The sequence below is a fragment of the Sus scrofa genome, chromosome 13 (genome assembly GCF_054392235.1).
Source record: "Sus scrofa isolate SSC_HxYL_T2T_F1_AM1 chromosome 13, Sscrofa_HxYL_maternal_Yorkshire_Landrace_v2.0, whole genome shotgun sequence".
Lineage (NCBI taxonomy): Eukaryota > Metazoa > Chordata > Mammalia > Artiodactyla > Suidae > Sus > Sus scrofa.
Window position 1 is genome coordinate 111,234,177 of NC_139395.1, and position 24,724 is coordinate 111,258,900.

At 39.1% G+C, this 24,724-nt stretch overlaps 1 protein-coding gene across 1 annotated transcript in view; it reads left to right on the plus strand.

Annotated features, from left to right (window-relative positions):
- Positions 1-10,316: 10,316 nt before the first annotated feature.
- The window catches only part of TIPARP (TCDD inducible poly(ADP-ribose) polymerase), a 28,470-nt gene continuing 14,062 nt past the window's right edge, over positions 10,317-24,724 (plus strand). Inside the window, exons 1-2 of the mRNA XM_005669945.4 lie at positions 10,317-10,544; positions 13,448-14,403. Of these exons, the coding sequence (XP_005670002.1) occupies positions 13,487-14,403 (917 nt within the window). The 5' untranslated portion in view covers positions 10,317-10,544; positions 13,448-13,486. The remainder of the gene's footprint in view (positions 10,545-13,447; positions 14,404-24,724) is intronic.

Genomic DNA, 24,724 nt, shown 5'->3' on the forward strand with positions numbered 1-24,724 from the left:
TCCTTAAATCCTCTCCAGCTACTCTCCCTCTCACCTGCTTTTTTTTTTTTTTTGTCTTTTTGCCATTTCTTGGGCCGCTCCCGTGGCATATGGAGGTTCCCAGGCTAGGGGTCTAATTGGAGCTGTAGCTGCCAGCTTATGCCAGAGCCACAGCAACGCGGGATCGGAGTGGCGTCTGCAACCTACACCACAGCTCACAGCAACGCTGGATCATTAACCCACAGAGCAAGGGCAGGGAATGAAACTGCAACCTCTTGGTTCCTAGTCGGATTCATTAACCACTGCTCCAGGATGGGAACTCTTGCTTTTTTTTTTTTTTAAACTCGCTTGACCCACTTGCTCTTTTCTGCATGCCACACTTTCACAACTCCATCTTTGCACTTGCAGTTCCCATCTCCTGACCACTCTCTTTCTGAGCTAGTTAATCATCAGAGATCAGTCAAATGTTTCTTCATCAAGGGGCACTTCCCTGGCTCACCAGAGATCTCAGTCTTGACACTCTGCAGTTCTTCAAAGCATGTAGTCAAAGTTTGTAATCTTATGTTGATTTGAGTGGTTATTCAAGTAATATCTATCACCTTGCATATCCTGTATGACTGCAGGGATCATGTCTGTTTTGTTCACCATTGCATGCTCAGTAACTACTTGTGGTAGACATTCAATAAAATAGAAGAATGAATAAAAATAGTTGTCAATCAACAAGTCCTTTTCCGGGTCACTTATTTATACAATTAGCCCACTTATTTTTCCCAGCAGGTTCAAAAGTAGGGTTTTGTTGATGCAGTTAAAATTTCCTGGCTTTGAAGTCTGATTCAAAAAAACAGTTTCGGTTTCCATTTCTCTTATGGTCACAATGATTTCATGTCCATAGAACATTATTTTTAACCAAAGAAACATTTCTTTTGGTGACTTTACAAAACTTTAAAACCAAAGGTTTCCTTGGTTTCAGTGTAAACACACTGACCATTGAGAAAAAGCCAGTTCAGACCCAAAATTGATTTCCAATTCAATTAATTCTTCAGAAAGTGAAAAATAAAAGTCAGAGTCTCAGGCAGGTGATGAAGTCAAAATAATACAGCAAATAATATTGCAAATTTTTCTTTTGTTTAATATAGATTTCCCCATAAATTTCCATCTGTTTTGCATTTGAAAATAAAAGCTGCTTTTTTTTTTAAGTTTGTAGGCAAAAAGTCAATAAATAATCGGAACTTTAATTGATACTATAGGTTTTTGTTTTAAAACCAGACTTAGGCTTACATTACCAGAAACTTGTATTTGACAATACCAATTGTTTGTTTATTTATTTATTGATGTCCAAATAGTCATAGTTTAATTGCATAGTAACAACTAAACCAAAGCTATGACAAAACAAAATGTAAAGCAAAAATTCATTCACGATAGCAACTAAGAATATATCTGATAATAATACAAATCAGGATATTACAGTCCTTTATAAAGAAAATAACTTCACCTAGATAAATAAAAAAAAAAAATCTGACCAAACATAAAATTTTATACTTCCAAAATCCATAAATATTTAAAAAATAACAATTCTTGCACTATTTTATTTTTAAATAATTTTTATTTTTTCTATTACAGTTGGTTTACTGTGTTCTGTCAATTTCTACTGTACAACAAAGTGACTCAGTCACACATATATATACACACTCTTTTTCTCACATTACTCTCCATCATGTTCCATCATAAGTGACTAGATGTAGTTCCTTGTTCTGTACAGCAGGGTCTCATTGCTTATCCACTTCAAATACAATAGTTTGCATCTCAGTTGTTTATTTTCACACTGCAATAGGCTTGAATTGGACTTGCTGTTTTTCTTTCTCTAAACCCATAGAACATACAAATGTGAACTGTTCTTTAGACTCATTAATTTCTTATTCAGTCAGTGTCTCCAAATGAGGTTCTTCATTGACAGTTAGGTCTTTAGAACTGTGGGTTAGCTTAGGTTTATAGGGACACAGTTTGCCTCAGCTTCAGAAATATGAAATGAGTAGATACCACTGGACAACACCTCACTTTCAGGCTTTGTGAAATTAAGCTCCCTCCTCTGCAAAGGCAGAATGCAGCCTAGTACTCTTCTTAAAAGACACACATTTAGGCCCTCCTAATTAACCTTTGTGTCAAATGGAGGTATCCATGTGTTCACCATGGAGGTTTAGAAATGGCGATGTTCCTAAACACAACAGCAAGCAGTCCCAACTCTCCCCCTAAAGTCTAGTGTTCATTATTTGACTGCTTATTAACCATCTCCTCTTGGATAGCTAATATATCTCAATCTTAACATGTCCAAAACTACACTCTTGTTTCCCTATGCCTCCAAAAGCCTGTGTCCCACAGTCTTCACCATCTCAATAAATGACAATTCCATTCTCCTAATTGCTCAGGGATCAGCCTGCTCTTCATTTTCTCTCACATCCTACACCCAACTCTCAGCTCTACCCTCATCATGCATCCAGAATCTAACCACATCTCACCACTGCCACAGTTACCACAGTGCTCCAAGTCACCATAATCTCTCGCCTACACACTAATAAGTGATCTTCGTGCTTTCACTCTTCCCACCCTAGAGGGCTCTCCTATACCCAGCAGCCAGAATTATCCTTTCAAAATGTAAATTATATAAATTTCTGTCTCAAGGTGGAATCCGAAGTCCTTACCATGGGCCTGAAAAGTATGAGATCTGGCCTCTGGCCACCTCTTCAGCAGAACTTCCTTTTCTTTATTCCTCTCCAATCAAATCGGCCTCTGTGATTTTTTTTTTCCTAACCTGCCAAGCTTGCCTCTACCTCAGATGATTTTCCATCTACTTGAAATGCTCAGAGTTCTCTTGTGGCACAGTGGGTTAGGGATCTGGCGTTTTCACTGCAGTTGTTCAAGACACAATCTATACTCAATGCACAAGACCCACCCGAGAGATTCAGATTTGATTGGTCTTGTGTAGAGACACACAGTGTGTCTGTATACATACATAAAAAGTAAGTGACTCAAGTGATTCTCATGGACAGGCCAGGTTGAAAACCTATGGTCTAGGAACTATATGCCTAGAGGAGTCAGAGGTGAAAGGCAGGTAGGCTTCAGAATCATTTCTCCTCAGTGACTGGCTAGGATGTCCAATCTGCCAAAATCACCATACTGAGTTTGGACATCAGCATTAAAATTTATGCTCTGTAGTTGATCCCGCCCAATGTTGCTGACCAGGGATACTGATGAATTAAATTCCTAAATTCTGGTTTTGTCACAGGAAAAAGTCTTTACAATAGAGATGGAGTATTGACTTTGAAGAGCCTGAATAGCAAAAGTGGAAACTATTTATGGTCCCAAAATGTCTTATGACACTATAAAAAGTGGGGACAGCGAAACTATCCATGGAGAACTGATTCTGGGACTTGATGAAAATGAGTACTTGGACATAATTTATTTGCTGCAGGGAATAGCTTTGTAACCAAAACTGTGCATATACCCTAATTATAGCCTTAGGATAAATTCACACAGTAAAAATGCTGTTAACTCAGACTGTCTCTGCATACAATTTTCAAGATCATCTTTAATTACTTGGGAATTCACTTTTTAAAAAAGTAAACTTTTTTTTCCTGTGTTAAATTTGGATCTATTCCAAGTAGAAACAACTGAGTTGCTTACCATTCTAAAGAATAATAATTCTAAATACTTCAAGAAATCTGGTAACTCTCCTCTGACTATATAGTTAGGCTTAATTCTCCATCACTATATAGTCTTAGCACTTTACGGGTAAAACTCTATTACAGCATTCACCACACTATAGTATAGTTTTTGTTCTCTTCTTTGACCCTCCAGGTCTCCTTTCCCTCACAGCACCCCCACCTACCCACCCAGAGTGTTTAAAAAGACAATGAACTGATAAAGCGGCAGTACCTAGAACATTTTCAAATTACAGAATCATCTGCCTTCTGAGATTTTGATTCAGAGGTCCAGGGTAGGGCTGGGGAATCTACAGCAAACTTTCCCAGGTGATCTGGATGGTCAGTTCAGAAACAGCTGACAGAGAGTAGGGATTAATCATCATTGCATGAGTAGTGCTTGGCACATACACACCCAATGAATGTAAATTGAATAAACTGAATGAATGGCCTGGAAAAAATGGGGGACTTCTCTGAAGGAAACATTTCATATAGACCAAAATCAGTTAGATAAGACAGCACTTTGATTATGTGCTGTGTGAATTATGCAGTAATGAAAGGGATTAAAGAGCATACTTGGCTGTCATGGATCCTGTGAAGGTAACAGTCCAGGGAGTTCCCTGGTGGCCTCTTGGTTAAGGACTCAGCATTGTCATTGCTGTAGCCAGGGTTTGATCATCAGCCCCGATGATTAGGGAGTTTACAAATGCAAATCTTGGATAAACAGAATAGTTTGTGATCTGCCAGAAGCATTTTAGAATACATCCTATTCATATTTTATCTGTATCATTTTCCACAAAGCCTAGTACCCTCACCTTCCCCAGACAGAGGTACATTGTTGCCTCAATCAGAGGTGGAGAAAAGAAATTTCAAGAAAAAGGAGATTATAAATGAGAAATACTTTTAAAACTTGGAAAGTGTCTGCAAAGTGAATATTCTATCACTTTATGAAAATATGAATCTTAAGTTTACATTTATCAAAGTATGTTCATATCCAGCTTGAAACCAACCTACCTCTGAGCTTTGAATCAATTCACCCTTCATTCATGCTGATGAAATTCTCTACTTTTGGAGCTCCCACTGTGGTATAATGGGATCGGCGGCATCTTGGAAGCTCTGGGACACAGGTTCAATCCCTGGCCTAGCACAGTGGGTTAAGGATCCGATATTGATGCAGTTGCAACTTAGGTTGAGACTGTGGCTCATATCTGATCCCTGACCTGGGAGTTCCATATGCCATGGGGCAGCCAAAAATGAAGAATGAGAAAAAAAGAAAGGAAGAAAGAGAAAAGAAATAAAGAAAGAGAAAAGAAAGGAAGAAAGAAAAGAGAGAAAAAGGAAAGAAAGAAGGAAGGGAGGAAAGAAAAGAAAGGAAGGAAGAAAGAAAAGAAAAAGGAAGGAAAGAAAGAAATTCTGTACTTTCAGTTGCTGTGACATATTCTCTAGAAGCATTTTTCCAATCTTCTCCCACCCATACCATGTTTAAGACCCACTTGAGGTGAATAAATTTTAGCTAAAATCTTTTTTACTCTAGAATCCAAGAAAGCATGACTGCCTCTCAGGAAAATAGGAAATCTCTCTTTAGATAAATTCCTGGATTTGGCCTATTAGTAACAACATCAGGAAAATTTATAATAATAGATTTTATATGTTTAAAAACATTAGTAATTCAGTTGCATAGTAAGTTTGGCTTGTCTTTCACTTTGAATGTATTACACACATGCACTTTGAGTTAGAGAGTAAGTCGTCCTTATACACAGAAAAAATTATAGCTTGGACTTAGCACTTGCAGATAAGAAATTGTCAACCTGCCATTTATGCAAATTAGCTGTGTTCACCATAATTTCAGAACACATTGCTGAGAGCCAAGGCCTCTCTTTTCAAATCTCAGGTCTTTCATTGTGCTCTCAGAGTCAGGCTAGTCACCGTTTCCTTCTTGGTGTGGTAATCAGAAATTATTATCTTTCCACAAGAAGGATGTTGGGGAATTAACTGTTACTAATAATTGTGCAAACAGAAAGCAAGAAAGAGATATTAATACTTTGTAGCATGCATTTTGTTAATACAAATGCAAACAGGAGATCTTGAGTCACTTGCAATTCTAAGTCAGCTTTACATGAAAGAGTTGTTCATTGGAAGTACTACATACTAAACAGATCAGTCAAGCTAAAGCTAACGCAGTAGTCAAGGATAACAGAAGTTAGCAATAAAAGGGATACATGAAAAGTAAATTAGGATATGTCAATCCTATAAGCATATTTAAAAAAAATTAAATGGCTTAGGGCCTTATATAGAAAGTGTGCATATGCCATATATGTTGTATGTATGCTTCTTTCGTAGTTTAGAAGAGTGTTTGAAGAGGATCCACTTATTCATGTACATGTGCTTATAATATTTAATCCAGTGACTTAAATGTAGTAGATAAGTGCTTTTTTTTTTTTTTTTTTTTTGAGGTGAATGAAGTTCAGTGACAAGGAACCAGTTAAGTAAAACTGAAACCATACACCTCAGATTGGGACTTGAACCCACCGGCCAAAACCCAGACTGGGAATGAAACTGGCCAAAACCCAGACTGGGAATGAACCCATTGTTTTGTTTTTTTTGTTTGTTCTGTATTTATGAACCCACTGTTTTTTAATAAAAATCACACACTTGGTCTCAGGACTTACTGAAATTTAGGTTCTTTATGTCTCAGCAACGAAGGAATTCAGCAAGAGGCAAAGTGATAGGTAAGAAGTAGATTTATTGAGAACAAGAGACAGCATGTGGGCCATCTCAGAAGGGAAGAGGCCCTGAAATATGTGGTGGTGATTTTATGGTTTGGGTAATTTCATAGGCTAATGCGTGAGAGGATTATTCAAACTATTTTGGAAAAGGGGCAGGAATTGGGCCACTGCCCACTTGTATCCTTTTATGGTTAGCCTCGGAACTGTCATGGCACCTTAGTATGTTAATATATTACAATGAGTACATAATGAGACTCAAGGTCTACTGAAAGTTGAATATTCCACCATCTTGGGCCTAGTTGGATCTAATCAATTTTTGTTGTATTCTCAAGGGCTAAATCACCCTTCACGGGTTGTGACTTGCCCCCTTTCCTCCTGTTTCAAAACTTTTTAGAGATATTTAGAATACTGAACAGCTATTTAACAGACTGTGTTAACATGGAAAGCTGCTTATAATACAATGTTAGGTAAAATGTGAATACACACTAATGTTATAATGATAGAGAAAAACCTTTGAATAAAACATGAAAGCATAACTATAGCAAAATGGTAAAATGGCATTTGAGAAGTTTCAACTATAAGTAATCTTATTCTCTTTACTTTCTATTTTTTAAGAAATATGTATTTCTTAATCATATAGTTTGGCATATCTAGAATTGGCAGGAAATACTATAGGGCTTGATAAAATGCTTTGTGACAGCTCTTATATTTCTGACATACTAAGTCATGCTGCTGCTGTCTAATTGGTAGAGCTCGCATATGGTAAGATGGTTAGATGATAACTTATGGTAGTTTATGTATTAGCCAAGAACATGTTTAGCTGCACATAACAGAAAACAGTTTAACCAAATTGGGATTTATTTTTCAGACTTAACACTAAGTCCAGGGTTAGCCACTCTAGGACTACTGCAGCAGCCTTAAGATATCACAAATGACTTAGACTTCTCCTATCTTTCTGTTCCAGGATCCTTAGCTTATGGATTCCATCTTCATGTTTTCCACATCATGTTCACTTTCATTTTTATCATGTGGCTCATCTTCATGTTAATATTCTACAAGGAAAGGGAAAAAAGGAAGACATGAATTGGGATATCTCTATATTAAGAAAATAATTCTTTTTTATAAATCTTCCCTGTACATCTAGAGCTATATGTCCTATGGTCACCCATAAGTGCACAGTATCTAGGGAAATGTATTAATCTGTCAGTTCCTGATTCTATTATGTAGGAAGATCCTACTACTCCATTATATTCCAGGGGTCACATGCAGGCAGACATTGTGAAGGACTCATTGCCTGGGCCAGTAAAATTTAGGCAGTCAGGAGTTCCCATCGTGGCTCAGTGGTTAACGAATCCGACTAAGATCCATGAGGTTGCATGTTCGATCCCTGGCCTTGCTCAGTGGGTTAAGGATCTGGCGTTGCCATGAGCTGTGGTGTAGGTTGCAGACACGGCTCAGATCCTGCATTGCCGTGGCTCTGGCATAGGCTGGTTCCGATTGGACCCCTAGCCTGGGGACCTCCATATGCCGTAGGAGCGGCCCAAGAAATGGCAAAAAAAAAAAAAAAAAAAAAAGACAAAATAAATAAATAAATAAATAAAACAAAATAAAATAAAATTTAGGCAGTCAGAAGAGCCTAGATCCAAGAGTGGTGAGTCTGGAATCTTAGTGCCATCTGACAGTCCAGTATTAGAGAGGTTGAGAACTTGCTAGAGTTCTCAATTGCCTCAAAAGGGAGTAATTAGGGAGTGGAGAACAAAAAAGTTGGAATTCCAAAGGGCTACACCCTGGGCATAACTTTCAATTATTAATCATTGGTTGGACTAAGATGATCTGCTCTTAATCTAAGCATCTCCAAATATTCCTGGCCTTAAGCAGCCCCCTCCCACATAGACTCTGAGCCTGGTCCTGTGACTTGCTTTAACAAGTCACAATAACACATTATTAAAAGCAAATGATGCACATTGAGACTTATCCTTTTGAGATGCTCCCTCTTGGAATCCTTGAGAGGATTCCATGCTGTGAGGAAGCCCAAATTAGCCACATGAAGAAGTCATGTAGAGAAAAACCAGGGAACTCAGCCAAGAGCCAGAAGAGAGAACCAAGATATATGGCCCCGCTTGAACCAGGCTCCACCAAGTGAGCCACCCCAATTGAGACTATAGACATCATGGAGCAGAGGTAAACTCCCTGAACTATGCCCTAATTCCTGAGCCAGACAATCCAGAATCATAAGCACATAAGAGTTGCTGTTTTAAGTCATAAGTTTTGGAGTCATTTGTGAACAGCAATAACTAACTAAAACACTACGAAAAGAATAAAGAATGTACAACAAATAACTAATTATTGAGAGAGAATAGAATTTAAAATACTCCAAAAGAAGGTATGAAAGAACAAATGACACAAATAGAAAGTAAACAGTAAAATGATAGATTTGAAACTCAGATACTTGCTTCTAGGAAATTCCATCTATGAGTAGGCACAGTCCAAGATTTTGCCTCAATACAATTTTTAAAGCCTGGAAATTCTTGCCTTTTAATTAGTGGTCCCTGAATACTGTCCATTTCATTCTCACTTTAGTGTCTAGACCCTGCATTGATGCCACTTAAAATAAGCCTGCTGGGAGGATACTTCCCCTAATATATTGTTTGCTAGTGCATCACCCAGTTTGGTTTAGAACAGTTTAAGAAAGGCTTGGAACAATAATATTTATTACCATCACTTTTTATTTTTTACAGGCTTCCATGTTTGTAGGATAAGAACTGGCTTTTTCAACCCAGAATGGCTCCCAAGTTATGGAATTAAGTCACTTTAGATTTCAGGCCACAGGAAGGGAGTATCTCTTTGGGAGATGTTCCCTTCTCAGACAGCTGTTGGGGATACAGCCGTGATTAATTTTCTTTGATTTTGACAAGGGCTTTCTTTCTCCCCCCCCCCCCCCCCGCCCCGCGCGCCCACGTACAGTAATTAAATGAATTTAACGTGGTACTTCTTCCTCCACCTCTAAAAAACTAATCAATAGGTGGACTCATCATCCAGGGCATTTTAAAATTCAGAAAACATGGCAAAATCACATGCGGTGTATATTTTAGAGGTGAGTACATGGTGCTCTGTAAGCTCCATGAAGACATAGTATCTGGGCTGATCAAGGCTCTCTAAGTGTAGGTAAGCCACCAGAACAGCCCAGGCATGCAATAGGCACTTGAGAAATATTTGCTGAATGAAGAAACAAGTCACTAAGGTGTTTGCGGGCTTTAAAACACACACATAACCTCTTTTATTGTCAAAACCCCAAAGCTAGGGGTTTGCAATACTAGCGAATATTTCCTGTGAAACTGGAATGCCTGCAACCTGGTCTGGCAAACGCCAGTCCGGGTGTGCAGCGAAGCCTGCCCATCCGGAATAGGGCGGGCGACCCCGTCTGGCCACAGCGGTGGTAACAGCCGATTGCTTCCTCTCCGGGTCTGGGGCAACCGGGGCAGGAGGCCACTGCTGCGGAGGCAAATAAACAAAGCCAGCCTCACAGAAACGGGTTGTTCCGTTTCACATCCTCCTTCGGTCGCCTGGGTTTCTTCCAAACAAAGTGACCCTCCATCTGTCCGCAGGCAGGTGGAGCCCGCCCCACACAGGGCACACCTCCCCTCCTCACAACTGAGCAATTCTACAGGCTTGTAGGCGCAGACCCTTCCGACCCCTCCAGCGGCCAAAGGACACGCCCCCTCCAGGGAGCACGCGCCGCCGCACGCACATACATCTCGGCGCGCCTCCCGAGAGTGAGCGCGCACGCGCACGAGGGGCGGGCCTCCTTCCCGGCACCCACTGAGCTCCCCGTCCTCTCACTCCACCCCACCCCCCTGCTGCTCAGGCTCCGCCCCCGCGACGGGGCTGCTGAGAGGAGGCGACCGGAAGCCACTTTAAAGCAGAGCTCGAGGTGACAGGCGAACGAGCTGGATCGGGAGTGCAGTCGCGGCTTTTTGCGCTCCCGGCCGCGGAATGGCCCGTGCGCCACACACCGTGTCTCCGGCCTGCGACCCCTAGACGCCTGAGCCGGTTCTCCGCACCCACCCCCTGGCGCTGACACTGCCCGCGAGCCTGAGGCGCTGACTCGGCTCCTGTGGTCGGTTCTCTCAGGCTGCCGGTTCAGGTAAAGGGCTCCGGGTGGGCTTTGAGGGGCCGATGATGAGGGACTCTAGCTGGGTTGGTGGGTGCGGAAAGGGACGCCGGCCTCGCTGCCGGCTTTCACCGACCGGGGGTGATTGATGTTTAAACCGTGCCTTTTTGTACCGAATTCAGTCGGATCCCGTCAATATCGGGATGGCATTGGTCTACACTTCTTAGTCACTTCGGGCCTCTGGCAGGTGTATAAATCGAAGTAAGACACCGAAAGGTTTAGTCGGGGGCGCTGGCGGCTCATCATTCCCACTGAATTGTGGCGGCTCGGGGGCGCGTCTGTGTGGGTCGCCCCCATGGGGCAGACCCGGCTCTCTGAGGCGCAGATCGCAGGGGAGGGCACGGCCGCTGAGGGGAGCCTTCCGGCGGACCTGCGTTCCGGCTACAGCCCAGAAGTTTGCAGGCTGTTTTCAGATTAACTTTGAAGTCGTCTCCTTCCTCCCCGCCAGCCCGAGAAGTGCCTGCTGCTGCTGCGTTTCCCCGGCTCTTCTCGGGTCGGTCCTCAGAGCCCACAGGACGATCTTTTCAGGAAGGTTGTTCCGGGAGGGAAAGAGATTCACTGTGGAAGGCGGCGCAAGTGGCTTCTAGAAGGGAGGGCAGCAGGGGCAGGGGTCGCTCGTTGGGTGGGAGGAAGCTAGCCCGAGGGTTTGCGGGGCGCCGAGGGACAGGTGGGAGCTGGATGCTTGGAACACCCGGAATTGGCCGCGGTGCGGGGAGTTGCTGCGATCCGGGGCGCGGAGCTGCGCAAACGGTCGCAGCCAGCAGGAGGCGTCGCTCGGACCCAGGCTCGGATCCGGGCTTTGCTCTACGCCCGGCGGAGTCTTGAGTTTGGTGCAGGCGGTTTCCCAGGACCGTGCGAGGGGCCGGGAGTGCCCAAGAACTGAGGGCATCACGAGGTGAAGGGTGGAGCAGTGGGGCGCCTACGGCAGGAACTGGAGGAAGTGTCCTTCCAATCTTTATTTTTCTGTTATGCAAACTAATTGAGGAACTAGGTTCTAGTGACTTCCCCACTCCAGCCACTCCTCCACTTCTCTGCCCCTTCCGTGGTTTTATTTCCGAGTTTGACAGAGGGCAAAGATAGGAAAGTTGTAGCGTGTGTGTTTGCACCCGTACAAATGAACTGGGTCTCTGTTTTGCCTTGATTGGGTGTGATAGGAGTGGTTATTGTGTGTGTGTGTGTGTGTGTGCGTGCGTGCGTGCGTGGGGGAAGGCACAGGCCGGTTTGGTGTGGTGGAGAGGGAATACCACAATCTGTGCCAATTGTGCCTTGAGGCAAGAGCACCAAATGATGAATAATACCGCCTGGCTTGGCTGCTTTCCAGTTGATTTTATGTCTTATGTCAAGTCCCTCCTTCCTGAAGCTTTCCCTAACAATGCCAGCTCACACTAAACTCTCCTTTTCTACCTTTTCTTTTGTACTTAGCATGTACACTGAAACCTCGTCATATACTGTTTTCAGTTTTTCTCAGTTTGAGCATTATGCAGTTATTACACATGTAGATTTATGAATTTCTCCAGTTAGGTCTTTCATATTAATTTTTCTGGGGACTCGGTTTTCTCGTTTTGTTGCCATTGTTGACCCATAAAGGCTCACAGAACTAAACAATTAATAGGTGCTTTTTCTTCAATAATTCAGCCCCCCCCCCCCCCCCCCCAGAAATGGAGCATCTACTGTGTGCATTGTGCCAGGCACAGTACTGGGTACCTGCGATGCATTCTTGATGAAGTCATGAGCCCTTGCATCAAAGATTTCTTTCAGTCTATTGGACAAGAGAGAAGAGGATTAATTGCTTTTCCCTACCCATTTTCCACCTGGCACAATGCTAAGTAAATATTTTCAGAATCAGTTAATGAAAGCTAGATTGTAGAAGAGACACCGTTTGTCATTTTACAAAGTTTTCTTTACTTTTTACTTTAAATTCTAGTGTTGTTTTCCCCCAGCCCCAGGAATCTGATTATTGAAGAAAGCATTTTTTTTAGTCTGAGTAGTTCATTAGGAATCTGAAATTTGGTGTGTTTTGTTTTCTTGTGTTATTTTTCTATAATATGCCTTTGTCTTTTCTTTTAAAAAAATGCATATATGTAACTTCTGAAGACCAGGAGGCCCCTTTCTGTATTAGGAAGTTGTATTTGGTTTCTAAAACACTGTGTGGTGGTTGTTGCTGATATAGCTTCTGTTGCTAAACAAGCCTTGGTATTCTTCCTCCAGTAGCAGTGATGTTTTGGGTATTGCAAAAGTAGAACCTTATCATTGTTGCGGAATGTATTGGAACTTTCTGAATCTAGAAATGCTTCACCAGGCTCCTGGCTTTCTCCCATGTAACATTTCAATTGAGAGCCCCTGTTTCCTAAGTATATATCCTCACACCTCAAATTCACTCATAAATAACTTTGAAGTTTTTCCTGCATTTGAAGAACTTTAAAAAAAAAAAAAAAAGGAATACTTTTTGTTTCTTCAGGAGTTAGGCGACACAAACAACTACGAAGAGAACCACACAGCAGTGGAGATGTGGTTTCCCTGCTATCATCAGATATGCTTATTTCTATCCCTCATTTCCCACCCTGCCCTAGACTTACTGTAAAAATTCATATCCCAGTAGAATCACACATCATTGATATTAAGTCCACAAGTAAAAGTCAAGAGCCTACTGGAAGAGGCTCTTGCTTTTGCCTTTACCTGTGTGGGCTTTTGAATAACCTTGGCTGCTTTGGAACCTTGACTTCTCAATAAAATTTAAAACTGACCTGTAAAGATGAAATATAGTATAAGAGGAATGATTTCAGGGACTTGGAGACTAAAACAAAACATGTTGATGAATGAAGAGGATTCGGGTATTGTCAGCTTGTAAATGATCATCTTCTTTCCTTTCCCGGTAGGATTTTTAGACTGAAGAGCAGTTGGAGCTAATCCACATCATGGAAATGGAAACCACCGAACCTGAGCCAGACTGTGTGGTGCAGCCTCCCTCTCCTCCTGATGACTTTTCATGCCAAATGAGACTTTCTGAGAAGATCACTCCATTGAAGACTTGTTTTAAGAAGAAGGATCAGAAGAGATTAGGAACTGGAACCTTGAGGTCTTTGAGGCCAATATTAAACACCCTGCTAGAATCTGGCTCGCTTGATGGGGTTTTTAGATCTAGAAACCAGAGTACAGATGAGAGCGGCTTACATGAACCTATGGTGAAAAAACCCTTGGAAATCAATCCATCGTGTCCACCAGCAGAAAACAATATGTCTGTCCTGATTCCTGATGGGACAAATGTTGGGGGCCAAATAACAGAAGCCCATCCTCCCACTGATGCTCCAGAACAAGTGGTTCCAATCCAGGATCATAGCTTTCCACCAGAAGCCATCAGTGGGACAGTGGCAGATTCTACAGCAGGGCACTTCCAGACTGACCTTTTGCACCCAGTTTCAAGTGATGTTCCTACTAGTCCTGACTGCATAGACAAAGTCATGGATTACGTTCCAGGGGTTTTCCAAGATAACAGTTTTACAATCCAGTACATTTTGGACACCAGTGATAAGTTGAGTACCGAGCTCTTTCAGGACAAAAGTGAAGAGGCCTCCCTTGACCTTGTGTTTGAGCTGGTGAACCAGCTACAGTACCACACTCACCAAGAGAATGGAATTGAAATTTGCATGGACTTTTTGCAAGGCACTTGTATTTATGGCAGGGATTGTTTGAAGCACCACACGGTCTTGCCATATCATTGGCAGATCAAGAGGACAACTACTCAAAAATGGCAGAGTGTATCCAATGATTCTCAGGAGCACTTGGAAAGATTTTACTGTAACCCAGAGAATGATAGAATGAGAATGAAGTATGGGTATGTATTTATAACTACTTTACTAACTGTTAAGTCCTATAGAGGAGATAAAGAGGCTAAAAGCTTTGTAGGGTGGCTTCTTCAGTAGTCATCTAACAGATTTTATTCTTTTTTTCTACTGTTATTCTTTAGGCTGCATGCTATCCTGATTTTGCATGGTAGTTGAATGCAGGCTATTTATCTAACCAGACAGTGAAGGTTTTATTATTTGAACAATTCATGTATCACTCTGTGCAATATGTGTGTGACTGAAAAGTTGCATGTACATTGAGTGTTGTGAATCAAACATTATTTTAATCATATAGGAGAGCCTGCTCTTGAAAGAAAATCCATGGAAGATCTTATAAATTACAAATGCCTAATTTATCTAATTTTAAAGTTTTGCTAATTGAGTAGCTGCTATTTTTTTAAAGGAAAATAGTATTATTTGGACATTCTTGTGGCCCTGCTTTCATTTTGAATGATCCGAGCAATTTTTCTGTGAATGATTCCGGAATTCCTCCTGAACTTCTGAATCATACCCAAACATGTTATACCTTGCTTTAAGTTATCTTAAAGCTTTTTACCATAGATTTTATTATTCTGTTTATCTTACAGATAAAATAAATTGTTCCACAACTCAGGGTATTTTTTAAACTTGAGTCTTTTAATAATGAATGAAGGGAAGATTTATGTTAATGGACATTTTTGTTTGTAATTTACATTAAAAAAACAGTTACCTTCATGTTTTTGTAGGCAAGACGTATATAAATAATTTGGTTCTTTTAGTATGGATGTCTAAGCTTTATGCATTAATAGGGAATTGAAATTTCCACATCTGAGTTCTTTAATGAACTTGAAAATGGAGAAAATATCTTTTTAGCAACTTAAATCATGAGATTAGAACTTTGCATCTTCTATTTCAAAAGCAATGTATGGAATAAGGTGAGAAATAATGTAAAGCCCAAGTTCAAAGTCGTCATTGTACAGAAGACCTCTTGAGATAGAAGTAAGGTGTATATCCAGAATGTAGTTTTCCTGGTCATAAACGTATTCACTTGATAATATAATGCGTTCAAGACATTATCTTGTTTGGGTAGCAAAATTCTTAGATAAAGCTCAGTACTTTTGACTTTTTTTTAAAAGCAAGCATTGGAAGAGAAAAATGTTTTCCATTTTATCTTAAAAAAATCTTTTTAATAAGGTATTGTCCAAAATCTCTGTTGCTCTTGAACTAGCAACTCTAATTGGTTTGTCAGGGGTAATTAATTTTATATACTCTCAAAGCCACTGTAATCCTTCCATCTCCAGACTGCAAAACTGTTCAGAACAGTGACCTCCCACTTCACTCCTAGGAAACAAATTTCCAATCTGCTGAGTACTTCAGCATCTTGGTACATTAAGTTTCTATCTGTTTGAATTGGTCAGGAAGAAACTAGCAGGATTATTGTCCAACACATTATGTTCTGTTACCACGAGCAAGGCAATACAGGTATTTTGATTCTGGAAAATGCAGGAACTCTTTAAGACAGCAGCATATTGAGTATGTTATCCATTGGTAAAATTTCTTTGCTGAAGAACAGACATATGCATTGTTGGATCAGTTATAAAGTAGTTGCAGTGAGTGCTTGATTTCCAAATGAGCTTTAATGAGGTGAAGTAATGTTTATTTGACACTTGAGAGGAAAAGTATGAGTGAATTATAATTATTATTGCTGCTGCTACATTGTTAATGGTAGTAAGTGGTCCTGTCCCTATAAAAATAGCAAAAACTATTAACAGTTAATTACTAGTAAAGTGAAGTTCTCCATGGAGTACAGTAAGAAATGTTAAAAGATTGTAGATACCTAAGTGTCAAAAATCAGGCTTTTGGAAAGTTGACCTGTGGTCAGTACAACCTGGTTTTCCTTGTATTCCAAAGCGATGTTGTGTTTCCTGGCAACAAGATGCAGATAACGGCATGTTGAGCCTTGCTGAGAGATTCACAAACAAGCTGGAGCAGCCCAGGTTCACATGGTTACCACATTATTTGGCTAAAGCTATTAATCTCTGTGGTCAGGCCTGTAAAGCTGGTCTATCTGTGCAGATTGCACATAACCAGGAAGTGTGTGTTCAGCTGTGTATATGCCCAAGTCAAATCCAGCAGTCTTTGGATTCAGGAATAATGAATGGCAGTTGTTTATCCCACTTGTTTTCAGCAGTGTATATGACTTGGTGAATCATTATTATATGCTATACCCATAATAGTTCATTGTGTGGAACTTGGGGAGAGTTCATAGTTCTGAGTTTCTAGCATAGAAGTTCATAGTTTCAAACTGTATAGATAAAATTCTTTGTTTTGAAAATGGATTTAACATTTAAATTAATCCAGGTTAGGTGTGCAATGTTCATTTTATTCTCAAAGAATGAGTGAAGAGAAAGTTGTGCCAGATAAGTTCACAGGTCCCTTCCAACTCTTTAGTCAAGATGCTTAGATACTAAAAACACATGTAAAAGAGGATTTCAATAATAAAAATGCTCATTGGAGTTCCCGTTGTGGCCCAGCGGTAACGAACCCGACTAGTATCCATGAGGATGAGGGTTAGATCCCTGGCCTCACTCAGTTGGTGTTGCTGTGAGCTAGGGTGTAGATTGCAGATCTGGTATTGTTGTGGTTGTGATGTAGGCTGGCAGCTACAGCTCCAATTTGACCCCTGTCCTGGGAATTTCCATATGCTGCAGGTTCGGCTCTAAAAAGACAAAAATAAAAATGCTCATTTGGCTCATTATAATGAAATTATTTTAATTATTTTCCAATTGTGCCTTCACCTCAAATTTTGATATTATCCCATCTTGCTCGATTACTGCTTTTGTATGTCTTCAAATGTTAATTGCCAACATCAAATGGAAACAAGTTGTATGTAAGAACTCCCCATATTTAGATGTTGAGGCTTCTTTTGCACACAGGATGGGCTTTGGAGAATTTCCAAATTACAAATATGCAGTTAAGAAAACAACATCCAATGTTGTGTTTTCGATTGAGAAAACATAGTCTCTTAATAGTTTCGGCACTCATCCTTAGTGGAAAATGATACTAAATGGCAGGACTAAGCAGTTTTAAAAGAGTCTCACTAACCTGCGGGATACTATTGTGGATAATTCAAATTGTGGACAATGTGCATATTTCCCTTTAGCAACTGAGATCACCATTGGTTTTCACATTACATTAATTTGAAAGTGTGCCAGAACAGTCTTCTAGTTTTTATCCATCCATAAGGAAGAGTCACTGTGTTGACCTTATTCTGGAGGTAATCTAAAGGTGAAAATATGACCGGTTTTATTTTCTAATTCTGAATTTCTTGAAAAGGGGGGCAGTGAAGAAGAAAGTTGCAAAATTTGACTCGATGGTTTTTTTTCTCAGAAGACTGTATTGCCCTCTTTAGAATTAAAAGTTATTGATGAAAAGATTTTTACTTGCCATGGCTTAAGCCTAGAGTGTTGTTATAGTCTTAGTTCATTAGTTTTGAGTGATTTTGATTGGTAATTCCTCTTAGAAATTTGTTTTTGTTTTTTAAAAAACTGTCCAAGGGACAATACCATTAGAAGACTTCACAGCTGCTCTGAAAGAAGACAAGTAGAATTCCATATTAGTGATAATAAAGAGCATGTACTATTCTTCTCTATATGACTTGCAGAGTGGATTGTCTTAGAGCAAGCTCCTGACTGAACTCTACTGGAATAGTTAAATTAGCCAAGTTAGCTCTGGCCTGCACAGCTGTGATGATGTATGAACTAACTCATTATGTGTTATTGATAACACTGGAGAGAGGAGAACAGCTGAAACTTACTATGCCTTGTGACTTTTTGGTATTTCTTGAATATACACAGCTGGATGAGTTTGAATTTATTTTAAAAATTCCTGCCTAAGAGAAAGAGAGAGCTCCATAAGCAGAGAACTGTTTGAAGTGACTTTCAAAATGTGTGTCTTGTGCTTTAGAATGAAGCAATCCAATGAATTATTTTTTGTACCTCTTTATGATGCTATTTACATATGAAATAAAACTAATTGGCTTCTGTCTATACTAATCCAGGGAAGTCAGTGGGTCTGTGTAGAGCTGTCATGGGAATCAATAGCAATCATTCATTTATTCCTTTTTTGGTTTTGTCAGTAAGCAGATTAGACTTTTTGAAGCAGCTGTCACCTGGCTTCAGGTTGGGGTCAGTCGGTTCCTGATGTATTCATAGTAATGAAAATGAACCTTGCAAAAAGCAAGGATGTATAAGTTTTAAATCAGACAGTTGGAAGAAATAACTTACAAGGTTATCTGGCAGTTCCTAAAAGTAAGTGTACGCCACATTATACATTTTCTCATTGAGTTGACTCTAAAGCTTTTACTTTTTATTTATTGTAAATAAACAGAAAAAAGTAATACAACACTGAAAACTTCATTCTGCACATGTGAACATGCAAAAAATGCAACTTTTGATTGATTACTGTGTTTCTGTAAAACTATTTCCTATTGTTTCACTAGAATATCTTAATTTGCATTCTACCATAAAGGAAAGGTAAATTCTTAAATTCCTTCTGTTCATCTTTGATCTTAATGACCCTTAGTTTCATATTAGGTTTGGGGACTTTTTCTAAAGGGTGTGAAGCAGTATGTAGCCCTTATAAACTTTGACTACTTCAGGGAATACTAAAATGCAGCCATTTGAGATTGTGACTGTTTTCCTATGGCCTCTTTTGTGTCTTATCTCCTTATTTGAGACCACTAGATTCTGCAAACTTGGTCTGATGGTAATAATTTTGATCACTTTTAAATTAGGACCTGAAGTCCTCTTAAGCTAGGTCAGCAACCTTTGATCATTACCAGTATCCTGTTTTTGAGTTGCACTTGTCTTTTTGTGGAAGGAAAGCTTAACGCTTTTGAGTTGCAAGATGATTCTTGATTATTAAGGCTGGTTCAAATTGGATACTGGTAAGTTTTACAAGAAACTCCCTTTATAATAAAGGCAGTAGAGTTTCTCTTTTAAAATAAATCTGAAAGTCTTAAGCTAAAATGAAGTGAATATGAGTGATTTTTTGTATCTTTGGAAGAGTGCTTTGGGTTGAGTCATTTTGTGTTTCATTTTGGGCTTGAAGGTTATAGCTTAAGATCTTAGGGTAAACTATACTTTGAAACACCTTGAACAGAAACTATATAAAAGAATAAAATACTTCTAATTAGAGTCCACCATTTCTAGAAACAAACAAGTCATGTTTTTAGATATGAAGGAGCTCCTCTAACAAAACCAAATATTCTTTTTATAATTATAGATTATTTATGGTAGTGCTTTCTAGGGACCAGGGATCATAATGCACAGACTCACCTCTTTTTAAAATCCCTGTAAGTGTTAAACCTAATCCAGCCCAATCCCTAACACATTAACTGAAAGCCTCGAATTTCTAATGTAGATGAATTCCTTGTTAATGGGGGGATTTGAAATTACAAGGGGTAGGTTCTGAAATACATTTTGAAATGAAAGGATTTTATATAAAAATAGATTCCTTTTATTCAACTTGGTAGTTTGATTTATATTTGATTTGTACAAAAGATAGTAATGCAGTCTTGTGCTAAACATGACCAGTTCTATGATCAGGAACTCAAATTTTAGAAGTTGATTATATTAATTAATTTATGATTATGAAACTTCCAGTTTTCCTTGCTGACCTAGCCAGTTGCTGTTGCTAAGACAAGCATAGAAGGGAGTTAAGTAAGCATTCCTATTTGCCGTGACCACACAACAAAATATGTCTGTCTCCTCGATCTTTCTCTGCTATGTGCTGTTTACTTACTGGTAACACCCACTTGACCAGTAAAGAACCTTTGCATGGTCATCACAATGAAAGGATAAACGTGTATGAGACTGAGAATACTAGAGCAACTGTTCCTTTTCACATTCTACAGAAATCAGTGATTTTGCAAGTATGTGTGCCACAGAATGTTGTGTAAGGAATGTATTTAAATCCCTCATGGCTAAGTTGTTTGAGAAAGAGTTTGGGAAATTTGTATTCTTTATGCAAATGTATATCCTTTGTTTTGGTGCTGTTGCTTCTAAGCATAAGGAATGATTTGTGAACAGTCTTATGTTGAAACTTAGCACTTCTCACAATAATTGGAAATGCCACATTTATAGGAATTTCTCTTTATTACATTAATTTTTTTTTTCATTTTAGGATTAAGTGATTCTTAAACCATGTCCCTTCTCATTTGACATGTACCTATAGAGTTTGTGTGATTTTCTTTGCTCTAAGTTTTTACCAGCACTGAATAGTCAGTGAAGAATCATAGGAATAGGGGCCCAAGGGTGAACTTTGCTTGCATTTTAGTGCATGTGCTTTCAGTCTTGCCTGCACCCTGTGATCTTCACAGCTCTTGCAGCTGATCAGGGCTTGGGGAGGGCAAATGGCACAAAACACTCTAAATAATTTCCTGCTGCGGTTGGTCTTTGGTTTCTGACTGTCACCTGGCTTTGCCTTTTCATTTCCAGGCATGGTGAGAATAAAAATAAGCACAGGAGAAATACTAGGCTTGCCTTCCAAGGTAATAACAGAAAGACATCCTTGAATGGGGGGGTAGAGAATGTGAAACAGAAGGAACTTTGCTTGCTTGCTTTCTGATTGTCCAAATGCTGCCACGTGTCAGAAGTACTGTGTAAAGTGTTCTACAATTAGTCACTAAAAATTAATTTAGACCTGTCTTAACTAATTGATAAGATTGAAAGAAACCTGGCTTTGTAAAATCCCTCTCTCCTAGGAAAAGTAACTGACCTAAGGCCCTATTGAGAGGTTTTGTGGTCATAGTTTACAAAACCTAGACGATAAAAAAATTCTCTTAATATGCTTTCTGTAGAAATTTTTTTTTTTCCTTTCAGAAATGTACTTTTAAAACTCCCAGGGAGGTCACTTTGCTATACAGCAGAAATTGACAGAACATCATAAATCAACTATAATAAAAATTTTTTAAAATTTAATTATCTCAGGGAAAAAAAAATCTCACAGGGAGTGATAGATTCTTTATATAGTTTGTATACATTTAAATCTCTCATGTTAAGAGCCTCTTATATCTGTTCTCATAATAAACCATCAATGAGTGTATTTTTAATTTGATATTTATCAATTAGTTTGTACTAATTGGGGAAAAAGGCAAAATTGAGAAAATTCTAAATAAAAACGTTTTTTAAAGGTGTTTATAATTTTAAAAGTTAATTCAAAAATAAATTAAGCTAATATAGGTATATTACTAGGGGTTATTGGAGGACATATTTTATGATAATTTTATAATTAGTATCTCATTTATGTGTAAATGCATTCTGAATTTGAGATTATTTGAAAACTATTTTCAGCAATTTTAGCATTTACATACAACTGATTTTATAATTATGTAGAAAAGTTTTATAAGTAAATAATTTCAGCCCATTTTAAATGCTGTCAAATTTCATATTCACAAAATTTAATTAATCAGTTGAGTATTTGGCAGGCAATTTTAAATTGTCTACTTTGATGTAAGAAGTCTCTCAGTTTTAAAAATATTTCATGTAACAAAGGGGATATTTACTCATCCTTATAGAAAGCAACAACTATAAATTAAGGTAGTATAATACATGATACATTTTAAAAAAAATCTATTGTGTGCTTTCTGTCCCAGCTGTTCTGTAGAAATTAAGTTTCGCTTCCTCTTCAGGCCCTGGGTGAGAAGTATGTCTCACTTAAGTTACCTTCTAGGAGCCTCAGGACATGTGACTGAACTGGGATAAAAGTTAAGGCTGTATGACATTTCTGATGTCTTCAATGTGCAAAATTTAATCTCATGCCTCCATAAATAGCAGTGAGGTCTTCTGATTTCATAAGTATAATTTTTATTTATGAAAGATTTTAGGCTTATCCACATCTTATTAAAAAGTTCTTTTGCATTCTTTGCTTTGATCTGATAGTTTCATAATAAAAACAAAACAAAACAAAAAAGCCCAGTGTAACAGTATTTTAGGAGGTTCTCTTCCTCAATGGCTATTGTAATTTGCTCTAAGTGGTTGTATGGCATACGATTTCTTAGGGATTTAGGAGACTAAGTGTACTCAGATAGATGGTCATGTCCTAGTACAAAATTTTTTGAGATAAACTGTTATGTGTTTGTTTAGTTCCCCCACATGCTTTTGGAGAATACTGAATTACAAAAGCTTAAAACAAGGGATCCTTTCATTTAGAAAGCCTACCTTCCTGCCTTTTTTCTCCTATTTCTTATCCACTCATTTTTATTTCACTGTGTTCAGTTCTAGGATCACTTTAACACTACAGATTAGGTGTCCAGCAATTTGTAAATCAAACATGAGGTTTAGCATACAGATAAGTGTGATTCCATACAGTGTCCATTCACTAACTTAGTGTCTTCTCACTCACCCCATTCCAAGATGTCCTAGGAGGAACAGGTAAGCAGCACACACAGACACAAGTTTGCCCTAAGAAAGCTGATCCCCAGAAACTCAATGAATCTTAAAGTAGGGAATATTTTTACCTACCTAAAAACCTTTTGAGGTAAATCCATGATCCAGGCTTAATGTTAATTGTTTTACAGAGTGATCTGAGCCTCAGCAGTACTGCTTAGATTAGGTTAGGGTCTCTGTAGAGGTGGGCAGATTTAATTGAAAGTCAACATTTGATTCTTAGCCTGCTAATAACTACTGAGGGCCATATGCATAATAATGTTAAAAAAAAACCTCCCAATTTTGATTTGTAGATATGTCTATGTCTTGTACTACTTCTGGATGAAAAGGGGAAAACCCAGTTTTATTACCAGGACCCAATGTCATAGTGTAGAAATTAAGTAGAGAATTTTAACCTCTGATTAAATATTTAAAGATGTTTCTTTGTATATAAGCAACATACAAAGATAGATAATTTTATGGATAATTTTTATTGCCTCCTCCAATAGCTTTGTGCTATTCATTTGAGTTAGTGTTGGCAAAAAATCTTAATTGGTAACAGAATAAATGTCAGTTACTATACTTCTAAAGCAAAACGTTAGGAGTACATAGTCCTCTGAAGTTTAATAACTACACTGCTTTCACAAAGTATGTTGGTATTATATATGCCATGGCTTTGATTCTCATCACCTTGTAACATATTTGAAGGGATATATAAGCTGTCAGATATTCCAGCATTGCTAAATGAGTTCCTGGAAACATCAAAGCCAGGTATCAAAAGCCAGCTATATTTTGTGCGCCTGTGAAATTTCTTTAGCAGCAGTGAACATACCCCATCTGTCATGCCTGTCTCAAGTCTGTAGCAGAAGAGCCTAAAGACTCTCTGTACTGCATTTGATCTTTATCCTTCTATCATTATAACCCTCAGTTTTGGGAAACAGCTTCACTTCACATCATAGTAATAAATAATTGTTATCTGGTTAATCCAGCTGATTAGGGTGGGTGTTGATTAGTTTGAGGTCACAGGCTTATCCTTGTAGAAACCAGTTCTCTCTTATAGGCAGGAAGCCAAGGTTCCGAAGTCTAACCCATTTGGTTAAAACTGTACAGAGTAGGGTCCAGAAAACTTTATACTTAATTGACCTTTTCTAAAGTCTGAGTTTTTTATTTTATTTGCATCAAAATCCCACTTAAAATATGTTCCATCTCTTGTAGTTCCTGTCCCATTTAATGACACCATTATCCAGTCTCCCAGATCAGAAACATGGCATGCATGCATCCTGGACTCTTTCCATCCCCTTCACATGTAATCTTCCTCCATGCAGTTGGTCTAAGTTAAACATTCTCACAGCATCCCCACTGCTGCCCCCTTAGTTCTTCACCATTATTTGTCTCCTGTGCAGTTCTAGTAGCTATAGATGACTAAGCATACAATAATAAATATTAATAGTGATGCTAATAAATATTTAGCAAGTAAGTGCCTGCTTCCACCCTCCCCCATCTTTCCCCACCTCTTCTACCAAAAATAAATCAGTCCTCCATATCACTGCTGTTGGAGCGACCTTTGTAAAAGGCAAGTGTGACCCTTGTTGAAAATCCACCAGTGATTCCTGCTGCCCACAGAATCAAGTCCTAACCTCTTAACCCAGCATACAAGCATACAAAGCTCCTCATTGTCTGCCCCAGCCAACCTATCCAGTTGGGTCTTTTCTCCTATCATCTAGCTCACTTGCTCTCTCTTTCTCTCTCTGTCTCTCTCTGTCTCTGTCTCTCTCTCTCTCTCTCTCTCTCACACACACACACACACACATTCCTACACAAACTGCGTGTGTTGCTCAGTGCTCTTGGGTCTCTTGTGTCTCTCTCTTGATTTGCTTCTACATGTGTCAGTCACTCTGCATGT